The 12,540-nt window shown below is 46.4% G+C and overlaps 2 protein-coding genes across 2 annotated transcripts; both read right to left on the reverse strand.

Annotated features, from left to right (window-relative positions):
* Position 1: 1 nt before the first annotated feature.
* LOC6735180 (putative inorganic phosphate cotransporter) lies at positions 2-2,057 on the reverse strand. Its single transcript, XM_016181597.2, has 4 exons — positions 1,855-2,057; positions 1,648-1,784; positions 447-1,544; positions 2-386 (listed from the first exon to the last, which is right to left on the reverse strand). The coding sequence occupies exons 1-4, from the start codon at positions 1,913-1,915 to the stop codon at positions 189-191; spliced, it is 1,494 nt and encodes a 497-aa protein (XP_016028464.1). The 5' UTR covers positions 1,916-2,057; the 3' UTR covers positions 2-188.
* Positions 2,058-2,385: 328 nt separating this feature from the next.
* Positions 2,386-7,799, reverse strand: LOC6735181 (putative inorganic phosphate cotransporter). The gene is made up of 4 exons (XM_016181596.3): positions 7,398-7,799; positions 4,471-4,661; positions 3,110-4,186; positions 2,386-3,049 (listed from the first exon to the last, which is right to left on the reverse strand). Exons 1-4 carry the CDS (start codon positions 7,444-7,446, stop codon positions 2,873-2,875), a joined length of 1,494 nt encoding a protein of 497 aa, XP_016028465.1. The 5' UTR covers positions 7,447-7,799; the 3' UTR covers positions 2,386-2,872.
* Positions 7,800-12,540: the final 4,741 nt, after the last annotated feature.

The following is a 12,540-nucleotide window of genomic DNA, read 5'->3' on the forward strand; positions in this document are numbered from 1 at the left end:
ATTTAATGCTTTATACGTAAATTGTATATATATATATTTCGCATATATGTAGACATAAATATGTGTTGCGTGTATAACTAGTAATACGATACTAATTGCGATTCATCAATTCCAAGGAATGCTTCGCCTTCAAGGTACAAATGTTTCACATCTACAACCAATCCTTAGGCCACGTTTTGTCTTATTTCTTATGCGCCAATGAGCGGACCTCGATCCTCAGTACCTTCTTCCCGCTCTCCTCCTCCTCCAGGCGAAGGAGTTCTCGTTGTGGGGCGACTATTCCACGGTTGAACCCTTGTGCGTCCGAAAAGCATAAACAGTAGGTTCCCAATAAAGTAAACAAACGCGGTGAAGAAGAATACTATTCGCCATTGCGCCGGATTTGTCTGGAAAGGATAACAGAAACCATTTAAAAACCATTAAGGAATAAAATTCCATTATGCTACCTCATCCCAGACTATTAGCCCCACAATCAGGGGTGCCAGTATGCTCATAAAATTGGCCGCGCAATTTGTAATGCCCATTAGTGTACCCGCGTAGTTCGGTGACAAATCGATGTGGTTTACATGGAAGCCCAGATAAGTGGCTGAATTGGTGGCCACCGCAGCGGTTAGTAATCCAATGGCCAGCCGGACATTGGCCTCACCCTCGGTGATGTATCCCAGTCCGATAAGTGCGAGCATGGGAAGCCACATACCCAGCGTGTTGAAGAACTTCCTGGAGAAACCCAAGGGGATTACTGTTCCTCTTTGTTTCAGTGTGTCTGACAACCAGATGAAAACACAGGTAAGCAGGATCATGGCGAAGTAGGGTAGCGCGGAAAGCGGTCCATTATTCTTAATGTCCATGCCGAGAACGTTCTTCATAAAGGTGGGAATCTCCGTAAGCAAAGTCCAGAAGCCCCAATTGTTAGCACAGTGCGCTAGGACGAGCACCAGAAAAGGTATGGAGGTGAAGATGCGCCACCATGGAGTCGGCGGACGTGGCTGTTCCTCGCGTCCTGCATCCGATGGTCTTCTCGTCTGCCCAGAGGACTCAATGAACCTTCGCTCGTTTGGCGTTATCGTTGGGTGTTGCGCCGGCGTACTAGAGCACAGGTATAGCCACACGAATGACCAAACGATACCGACGCATCCGGGTATGTAAAAGGTGCTGGGCCAGCCCAGTGAGGATGAGGCAATGTATCCGCTGACTGACAGCATTACGACGGTGCCAAACTGGGAGCCCGAGTAGGTGTAGCCCACCAGTCGACCACGCTCCTCAGCCGGCGCCCACTTCGATAGGAACGTATGTGTCGAGGGAAAAATGACGCCCTGGCAGAGTCCTTGCACCGCTCGGAGCACAACCACCAATTTCCAGCCACCGTTTACGGCGCAAAACGGTGTTAGCAAGGCCAAACAGGAGCAGATTAGCACGCCGTAGAAGAGCATGTACTTGGCACCGTAAATGGCGGATAAGTAACCTCCAGGTATTTGGGTGACCACGTAGCCCCAGAAGAAGCTACTAAGCAGGTAAGATTTTGTACTCTCATTCCAGTCGAATTCCTGCGAAATTATAAGTTGATTTAAATTCAAATTGTGGTCCTCATTAAATAATGCAAGCGAAAATAATTGTTGACTCATTCTGCGCTCTTATCTGCATACATACAGGAAAATCCGGATTGCTGGCATTGCGATCCGTCATGGCCACAATGGCCACGGAGAGATTCACGCGAAGGGAGTAGGCCACGGCCAGTCCGAAAAACACCAGGATGCATTGCAGATGACGCACTCCGAACCGAGGACCTGCAAAAGGTGCGCGTAATTACCACAGAGGATGCGGAAACAGAGGCCAAAAGGTCATGTCACCACCCACCCGTGTTCCCGATCTGCTGGTAGCCGTTGTGATTGCAGCATGGCAGGCATCCCAGCACCATATTGCAGGTGCAGTGTCTTCCACGTAGCCAACTTGTGTGATGCGTTGGATACTTGCTAAGGGCGGCTGGGAATGGATGGAACTAGCGTCTAAACATAACACAGCTGATGACAACAACAAGTGCCAGCTGCTGCCCACTTAGATAGAGGCGGCACTATCGGCACTATCGCTCCAACAAGTGCAGCGATAGATTAGGGTGGTCTGCAGTTAAAAACTTGAACATCGTTTAAAAATTTCATAACACACATAAAAGCCTGTCTGTCTAATTAATATTAGTATCCCATTGCTTAGCTAATATTCAACAACAAAGAATACATAAAGGTCTTTTCACCAAAACCAACTAGTGAAAACATCTCATAATTCAACGCCACTATTCGATAGTTCTATTAGGGTTGATAGTGCTATTCAATCGATAGCAAGCAAGTGGCGGACTATCAAATTCAAACCCCAGTTCAAATGAAACACAAATGATTTCGTTACATTTTGACTCTGTCACAGCTGCGAAGTGAGCTGCTTTATTCATGGCTAGTGTTGTCTTCATTATTCTTTTTTGCCTTTTTTAGTTTACTTTTTTCATCACAAGTTTGGTTTTTGTTAATGCCTAACTTAACACTAAAACATAACAATTACTAGAGTTGATGCTGCAGCTCGTCGCGGGCTCTGTCCCTATTTACACTGAACGTTTTCTCAAGTTGCACGTTTAATTGGTTTGATTGATAGTTTGTTTTTCTTTCTTTCTTTTTGGATTATGTACATTATGGAAATACTGCAAACAATAATAATTTACGCTGCCTTAGGACTAAGCAATTACCGTATAATATCGCTAATGGAAGCACGCGATCGTCACTAAAGTTAACTTTCAGCTTGTCTGGTGTCTAACTAACTAACTACGCCTACGAATCTAAGAAACAACAGCCCGGATGATTCTGGATGCGGTATGAACATGCCGTCCAAGGCTCTATTTGACCTGGCCATTGGGCGCCAGAGGCGTGCCCTGCTCCGCATCCTCCTTATTGTCCCGTGGGGAGTCCCACCATTGCACCTCCGTGCGTCCAAATATGACGAAGAGAAGATTGCCCAAGAAGTAGAAGGCGGCAGCCAGCAGGAACACCAATCGCCACTCAGTTACACTTGTCTAAAGATAAAAACGATAATTAATTGGGTTTCACTTCCATATCAGGGCCATCCAACTCACCTCATCGACGACAATCTGTCCCACGATCACTGGTGCGATTCCACTCATCACGTTTGCCGCACAATTCGTAATGCCCATCAGCGTGCCGGCGTAATTCGGGGACAGATCGATGTGGTTCACCTGGAAGCCCAGATAGGTGGCTCCGCTGATTCCCACCGTCAGGGTGAGCAGCGTTACCGCCAGAGGAGCATTATCCGCTGGCACATAACCCAGCGCGATCAGCGAGAGCATGGGTATCCAATGGCCAATGCTGTTGAAGATCTTCCGGTTAAAGGACAGAGACATGCCCTCCTTCTTTTGGAGCACTTTGGATAGCCAGACGAAGAAGAAGCTGAGCAGCAGCATCACCATGTAGGGAAGGGAGGAAAGCAGCGCACCCTGCTTTATGTCCACGTGGTAGATCTTCTTCATGTACGTGGGGATCTGCATGAGCAGCAGCCAGTAGCCGAACATGTGGGTGCAGTGCACCACCAGGAGGGACAGGAAGGGCAGGGAACTAAAGATGGCCTTCCAAGGCGTGGGCGCCAGTTTCTCGGCGGATTGCATCTTGCCATCGCTACGCGAATCCGTAATGTACTTCAGTTCTCCGGGCGAAATCAGACGGTGTTCCTCCGGCGTGCTGGCCGAGAATAGGTACCAGAAAACCATCCAAATAAAGCCGCAGGCTCCGCCCAAGTAGAAGATACTCGGCCAGCCCAAGACGGAGTCGGCAATGAAACCACTAGTGGCCAGCATTACCACCGTTCCGAACTGTGCGCCCGAGTAGCAGAGTGTTCCCAGCATTCCTCGTTCATCCGCGGGCGACCACTTGGCCAACAGAGCATGCGTGGCCGGATGCACTGCACCCTGGGCCAGGCCCATCACGAATCGCATCACAGCAAGGGCGACCCATCCGAATTGCAGGGACATCGGCGAGAGCATCGTGATCAAAGCGGCTATACCCAATCCGTACATCAGCATGGTCTTGGCTCCATAGCGCTGGGCGATATAGCCACCTGGCACCTGGGTCACGATGTAGCCAAAGAAGAAACTGGCCTGCAGGCTGCCCTTCTCCTTCTGGGTGAAGTTGTAGTAGCGCTGTGAATAGGATAGTATTGGTAAGAAAGGGTACTTGCGATTTGCTCTAGAAACCTCCAAATCATAGGAAAGATATGCATAAGAAAACAAACTTCAAGTTCAAACGATAAACCTCAAAACCACATAATGTGTAACATTCGGAAATGATTTAATGTAATATTTTGTGGTAATGATTAAAAAATTTCATGAGTAACCACTCGAAATTCATTTGAATACAAAGTTTCAGATCGTTTGGAGAGTTTCGAATCATTAGAGATCGGTTGTTTGTGATTTCCTGCACTTACCTCGGAATTAAAGAAATCAAAACCGGGCTCGCTGGGCGCCACTCCGGTGTTGGTGGTGTTCTGAGCTAGGCTGGTGCTGTTGTCCGTCATGGCCACCAGGGCCACACTGAGGTTCACCCGCCAGGCGTAGCTCATCGCGAGGCAGAAGAAGCACAGGATGCACTGCACATGCCTCACCCCGAAGAATTTCTCTGTAATGGGAAGAGAGATTGGATCAGTTGGTTATGCCATAAGGTCTACAAAGTGGGGAGACGGGTGGTGAGGGGTTGGGGCGTGCTTCACATGTGGCGCTTTTACTCCGTCTCGCTCTCTTGCGGCCCCTTATCAAAATCAACGCGCGGAGCTCTCTGTTTCTCTCAATCTCTCTTTCTCTGCGAGTTGGCCGCTCCGTAAGCCCCAAACTGGTAGCCATGTAAGTATGTGGGGCGCGTTTATTTATAAAACACTTTGACTATGTCAAAATCTTGTTCACGCACGCACTTGCCAGCGGGCCAGAGAGAGATGGGTGGTAACATCACGTATACAGAGACACCCACTCGACCAAAACTTGGCTGCGAACACTGAGAATCGAGCATTGGACTTTGAGAGACGTCCTCTTTGTTATTGCCGTGTAAAATGCAGCGAGACGGTGCTGTACTATATGTACCCCACCTCTAAAGTATAGAGTATAAGATACATGTGCACATCACACAAGCACACTACCTGTTCGGGGCAACCGGCCGATCGATCGGCCGATCCTCACGTGACGACGATCCCTCGCCCGCGGCATATGCCATCATCATACATTGTACACACACATGGTCAGCTCTTTCGGGCCTGGTCTCTGCCTTACGCGGATTTGTTTTCGTGCATTTGGCTATTTTTAAACCCGACTTTGGCTCGCCATAAATGGCTTAGTCTTTATAAATAGGAGTGGGCTGGCAGCCGGTAGGCGGTGGCAGGGTGGTGCACATTGCAACACCGCCTCACCACTGGCAACCTTGCAACGCGGCCTTACACGGCACTGGGGTCTATTGAACCCCGAGCTGGGGTTTGATTGCAAACCATTAATTACAGCTACAGTCGAAAGTCTCTACAGTTTGAAAATGTATAATCTGATATTTCATACATTTTTCTAACTTTCAAGTGAACGATAATACTCCGAATTTCGGAATAAAAAATTTCAAAAAATTAACTTTTGATAAAAACTTTAGCTGATAAAAAACCAGGTCTTGCCCAGACTTTTCGATAGCATAGATGGTACAGCTTAACTCCCATAAATATTTTCCCCTGAATAAGACCTTAAATGGTGATTCAAGCCATACGAGTTTTACTGTGTTTCCAGTAATTTCACATTTGAATTGCTGTCCGAAAACCAAACTGACGTCCGAACTTTGAGCTCTCTCTTCCACTTCCACTTCCATTTCCTCTTGTTCAGTGGCGCTCCCTCTATCTATATATCACTCTTTCTCTCTCTGACGCTCGCCCCCTCTCTTTCCCCCGCAAGCGTGCCATATCTTTCTGTGCGGTTGTATCGCGTTAAATGCGATGACTCGTGGTCGTGTGAGAACGCTTTATCTGACACGTTTTTAAATTTATTTGCGCAATGTCTTCTTTCCCCTTAGGCGTAATGCCCCGTCAAATTTATGGCCAAGATATAGAGCTTTTTGTCTCGCGGCGGAGAGGCCCAGAAAAGAATCAGACAACGATCACAATAACGATTGCAAACTAATTTTCTGGCGAATATATACATGTCGAGCCAAATCAATCAGCATTTATGAACCGCCATAAAGGCAGAGCACCAGCTTGCTTGGAGTGTTTATTGGTGGCCATTTATAGTATATTCGCGTATATTTTGATTGATTGCCGGTCGGTGGTCGGTCGGTCCGGTGGTACAGTCACCGCCATTTCTGCCCGTTAGTGGGGCGGGACAATCGAAGGACACACAGCACTAAGTGAGTCAAGTGTGCCGCATTGATAACCGATAGCTCGGGCCCCGATAAAACTGGAACCACCGACGAGTTTTCCAGGCGCGGACGGAGGCATCCGAGCGGTGATAAGATAATCGCCGCTTACAGCGTCGTTTTTCCCGCTACGAGTATACCACCACCCACCCACCCACCCAACCATTATGTTTACCGTTAGGCCCTGCGAAATACCAAGTTATGGGAGACGCACATGCACTTGGAACGTGTAAGTGTACAGATGGCGGACCAGTTTACAGCCGTGAATTTGTCTTTGGGTTTATGGCTTATCAGCTGACTAAACTGTCGGTTGCCCATCCCGATGCCACCGCCCTCCCCCACATGCCCGGCACATGGGGATCTATTTAAAATTCTTAATTTCATTGGCGCAGATATACTGCCACTGCCACCGCTCTATTCTATCTCTATTTTCTCGCTTTTCTTCGTTTTTGTTTATTTTTATCACCCGAAAGTGCTAAAATGTGATTTTATTTTGTTTGTCAGCGTAACTAAAAATCAAAGAAAACAACAACGCACGTAAATAAATTGAGGAAAAAATTTAATTGTATCTCGGAGGATGCATTTCGGTGCAGTGGAGGTCGTCTATAGTCTGTACAGCTGCAAAATTATTTCAGATACATATTTCTGAATCGCTGAAGCATCGCTTCCAGTTCAACAATTCAACAGTTGCACATTTCAACAAAACAACAAAAAAAGGTAGTGATTCTAGAAATGGAGCGAGCTGGCGACTCACTCAGATAGAGATCGAGATGGAATATGGGAGTGCTGTTAGAGAACCAATTAAGCGGTTTCCGGCAACACGAGCTCGGATCAAGTCGAACGATCGCGACGCTTACATAAGACACGTGCTTTGGACAGTTGTTATATGATGCATGGTGTGGTTGGCTGGGAGAGATCGGAGATGGGAGCTTGGAGCTTGGAGGTGGGCTTAGTGGATCTCCGGTGGGGGCGTGTTCTACTCACCGTTGGCGTATTTACCACCCGTTTTCACCATGGTCAATGCAGTTGTCATGTGTGCGGCGCGGGTTGAGTGTATATATCTGATATATCTTATTTGGCTTTTGTTGCTTCTCTTTCGAAACGTTACCGTTCGCGTTTGGGTCACTGGAATTTTTCGATTTCTCACGCAGCGTTTTCCGGTTCCGTCATGAAGTTGCCGCACATGTGTGTGCGCGCACGATTTTCTTTGCGCGTGTTTTCCCTATTAGTTCGAATAGCGAATAGCGAAACGATTACGGATCCAGAGATTCTGACCGTAGGACTTTTCAAAACTCTGCGTATACTACTAGTTGTTCAGCGACGAGCGGGTATTGAACGTTCTGGCGAACGACTGCGACTGCTTGAGTAGCTGGCGGTGGTCGATTCTTTTATAAATATGATCGAACTCGGCCCCAGCCGCTCTCACCAACACTCGCAAATCGCCGGAGAGAGCGTGTGTTGTATCGCGTGAGTTCCAATTCCGCTATCAGTCAAACCGAACACGCTGGCACTCACAGATACTCCGCACGCATCTGTGTGTGTGTGTGTGTGCTTCGATGTGGATTTCTCTCTGGGTGAACCGGCGAACGAACGGGAGTAAGTAAACAACACCAAGACCAGCACATGGTTATCAGTTCAGGCCAAGTGGTTACCGCCAGCCGCTCCGCGGACCTCGGATTTCTGGGTATTGTGCCTGCAGCGCGCTGTAACATTAGTCACAGATCGTTTGCCCAGCTTCTCTCTTTCTCCTGAAACAGAGAGAGGGAGAGAGAGAGTGCACCCTCTCGTCGGCGAATCTGGTATCTTCCAGATACAAATTCCGACTAGACGAGGCATGAATGGACTGCAACCTGCGGAATCCTAGGTAAACAACATGGCCCGTCCACCGAAGATAACGTGCCACAAAAACCTCAGGCGAGGTCATCGCGTTCCCCTGATAAGAATGAAGTAGCCTCATCCTAGTGCCATACCATCTGAGTTCTGAGAACTCTCTCTCTCTCTGTGTGTGCCCTGGCTGGCTAATGACATAACCCAGCCTCGAGACGATCCATTACAATGAGCTGGTTGATCGATGGACACCCTTCATGCACGGGAACCCTTTGATCAATGCAATTTTCATTTCAAGTCGACACGAAATTCCGCCCGGTTTCTCCCACTTTAATTACTTCACTTGTTTATATGGTACTCTAGTTTATTGTTCTTATTGCTTTTCCCGCACACACACACTTCTTATCAAAATATAATTGCTGAAAGTAAAATGTTTTAAACAAATTATTTATGCTTATCAGCGCCCGACACTTCAGACTTTGATTTTCGACTAAGTAAATGAGCCGACCACCGGCGATCCGCACTCCACAACCCACTTCTGCCCACATTTCGCCCAGGAAACGCTCTGCAAATTCATTCTGATTCTGGCAATCGACGCAGGGATGGGGGCCTGGCGGAGGGGCAGGCACAGGAGTCAGGGGCCAATGACGACAGCCGCTGGCTGATAAGGCTCCACTCCCGTTCCCGTTTTTACACACAAAGAAATAATCAATTGTACACATTTAGTTTTAGGTTTTAGGATAAACCATCATTTGAATATGTCTTTGCTTGACAGGATATCTGAAATAAATATTCAGTATTCACTACTCTTAAAATTTTACATTTATAAAGCTTAGTTATTGTAAAAATGTATTGTTTAATTAAGAAATATCAGCCCCTAATCAAGTGAAAATTGCTGATCATCGTAGAGTGTCTCATTTTTCTGAAAAAAAAACTGTTGCCTCAATGATTGAGTTTCTTGTACAAACAAACATCAAAAACAATAAAAGTGCCAGCTTTGCACATATGATATATATTTATTTGTTTTCCGTGCAGTTTGTTGATGGCAAATCAATTTTGGCACATGGCAGACACGTTTCAAGGCACGTTCATTTGTCGACTGCCTGGATCGCGAATCTCGAGACACTTGCACGTTATCGGTTTCCGATTTCGGCAGGGCATTCGATTAGCCAAGCCCCCGGGACCCAATCCATAACCCGGCTATCAGCACCGGATCTGCGGCTAAAGAATCAACCATCGCCTCTAATGGGACGTTTTTTTAGTAAGTGATTTGGGCGAAATACGGATTTATGGCTGGCTAAATTTAGAGAATGCGGTGAACTTCCACTGGATGGCAATCTAATCGGATGACACGCCCACTCGAAAAGGCAGGCACTGATGGATGCGATTGTTACAGCAGAGTACAGCTTATTCTGCTTATCGCCCGATGAATGGCAAACAGTCAGTTAGTCCGCTTGACGTCAACTATTTGGTGAGGAAAATGGGGGGCTGGGGGGTCAGATGCAGGGTTTGGAAGCACTACACCATATGGCGCACCCCCACATGTGAGCCCTGTTCTCGACTAATTAATATGCAGCCTTTTCTTACACGAATTGTTCGAATACATATCGCTCAGTTGGAAAATTATTTACGCTGCATTACGTATACGCCAGGTGTAACCAAACAAAAACCCTCTAAACGGGCTAATTGCGAGCGGATGATGTTGTGTACCCATCTGTGCGGATGGTTCTGGCTCCTGGCCAGTGGCCTTCGGGAGTTTTTTTCCAGTGCTAATCATGATGTCCCCGGGACACTTGGACATTGTTTGAGGCGATGGCGCCAACAGCATTTTAATGCTCTCCGCAAATGTTGTTCTATGGAAATTTGTCTTTGTTGCCACCCTTTCGGAAGGGGTATAGCTCATAATAGGGTGCACATGATCCTTAACATTCTCGCTGATATATTATCTGAAATTCTTTAAAAAAAAATCTGTATCTACTTTAAATTTTACTGAATAATGAATTTTATTATTGACATGTGCATCTAAATAACGTTCTAAGCGAAATGCATTAAAAAACATAACATTTTCTACCAATTAGATGCCTCCTAACTGGGCTAACTAACCGTGAAGCTCTCATAAAAGCAAACACGGTTACCCAACATCTTTGAAAAGCACAAAGTTTTCCATTCCTAAAGATAGCAGTAATTAACGTTGATCAATATCAGTTGCCGTTGGGCAGGAAATAAATTCGAATAAATTGTATAGAGTATTCCATCGGCGATTGTTTTGACCAGGCTTTGCGAGCAAACAAGTCGAAATAAATCGATCACAATATTGGAATTTTTATTTTGGTGGCATCTAAATGTTTGGGCAAATGCCTCATTACAGCGGGGGATCAAATCGATGGGGATTGTGTGAATTCCTATAGCATATTTGAGTTACCGACTGTCGGCGAGGTAATTGAATTGTGTCCAATCAGCGGCAATTGTCCATTGTCCACTGCCACCCGCCAATTTCAATTAGCGTGGGTCCACTGGAAACTTTTATCGGATATTGTATATGCAAGTGGGTATTGATCAGCCAGGTGGGTGTGGCTCATTCGGGGGCGTGGCTCTTTATTAGCACCCTGTCATCGGTGGCCGCGGAATAAAATGTCTGTGGGTCAGCCAATTGGCAAACACTCAAAGCCGCGTATTTGCGGAAAAAATTTATTAAAATTTTTATTCAATTTAATTGCGGTCGGTTGGACAGAGCGACAATCTCTTATAAATAGATCATTCGGGAGCGGTTATTTCCGCCGGAGGTGGGAAAAAAAGAACCAATTGCCTTGAGTCACTCGACAAATCTCGCGTGGCCGCAGTGCGACTGCAGAATCTCTTTTCTAGAATCTTATCGCACGGAAGATTTCGAGGAGTCATAAAGAAAGGCGTATATGAGTATATCACATTTTATTGTGCAAGCGCAATTGTGTTATCATCTGCAGGCGACTCCAACAGTAGCGCTGATTTATCACCTGCGGCGTGACATCATGGGCATCACTAAAACTATCTAGTCACTATCTAGCCACATTGGGCTAAGGCCCAGATCCAAAGATCAGGCGAAAGGTGCTCAAGATGATGACTGGGCAAATGTGGATAGGATCGAAAATTAGCTAAAAGCGGCATCGAGTTGGTTGTGAAATGGAAATGAACAATTCATTATCGCCGCACAGACAGCTGAATACTCGCTTGAATATAAATACGAATATAATTTGTGGCAAAAAACAACAACAAACAACATTTATTTGCGTTAACAGTGCAAAAATGATTAAACGATAACCTTAAAGATAGAGAGAGAGAGAGAGAGTGGGCGAAGGAGAGGGGGACAAAGAATGTGATCGAGAGAGAGAGAGAGAATGGGGCGCCGCACTGTGCTAATTGTTTTTGCCATTTTGCAGGCCCCAATCCGATTCACACCAACACACGCACACACATGCACACACACACCGCCCGAAAGAGAGGGACTCTCTCGGCCGATCTTTGATCACGTTTCCCGCACACGACGAAGGCACCCGATTCCACCGCTTGGAGCCTCGTTCACGTGATAACCATGTGCTGGCTCTCCCGCTCCCACTGCTCTCTTCGTTTATTTTTATGTGGAAAACGAGTCGCGAAATGAGTTTGCCATTCTTGGCACTTTGGCGGTGGGGGCAGCGAGATCGGGACACGATCGGGGGAAGTTGGAGACCCATGGGTGCGCTATCCATGATTTCACCATTGGGGAGCGCCGCTGAGAGAGACACGCGAGAAACTGCCGATTCATATTGAGTCGGCCGACTATCACGCATTGCTCATTCCCCATTCTGGTCGAGATTTGCACACTTTATTTCGGGCCCCCCCATCCAACCAGTTTATGATGATGGCCAAAAACCGAGGCCAGAAACCTAATCGAGACCATGCAGCATACACCGGGAAACAGAAAATCTCACTTCCTTGAAATCTTTTAATAATAATGCCACAATGATACATTTCTTTTTTCTACTTTATGTTGCAGCTAAAGCATTTTATTAGCCAGAGAATTAGCTCCTATATCCTATAATATTTATTATTTTAATTGTCCCATATCATTATACAATATATTAACTTTTTTTGCTGTGTACATTTCTTGGTCGATAGGACAAATGGGCTCGGTAACGTTGCGCGGTTTTATTGCGACTTGATAAGATCTCTTCAGATTTCATAAAAATAAACTCCTTTAAATGGGCATTTAATGGATTCTCCTTATCGTGTGATTGCTTAAGAGCTCAAGATTCCTGCACATGTGCTTGGCGAATGAAAATTG

Source organism: Drosophila simulans, chromosome 2R (genome assembly GCF_016746395.2).
Source record: "Drosophila simulans strain w501 chromosome 2R, Prin_Dsim_3.1, whole genome shotgun sequence".
Lineage (NCBI taxonomy): Eukaryota > Metazoa > Arthropoda > Insecta > Diptera > Drosophilidae > Drosophila > Drosophila simulans.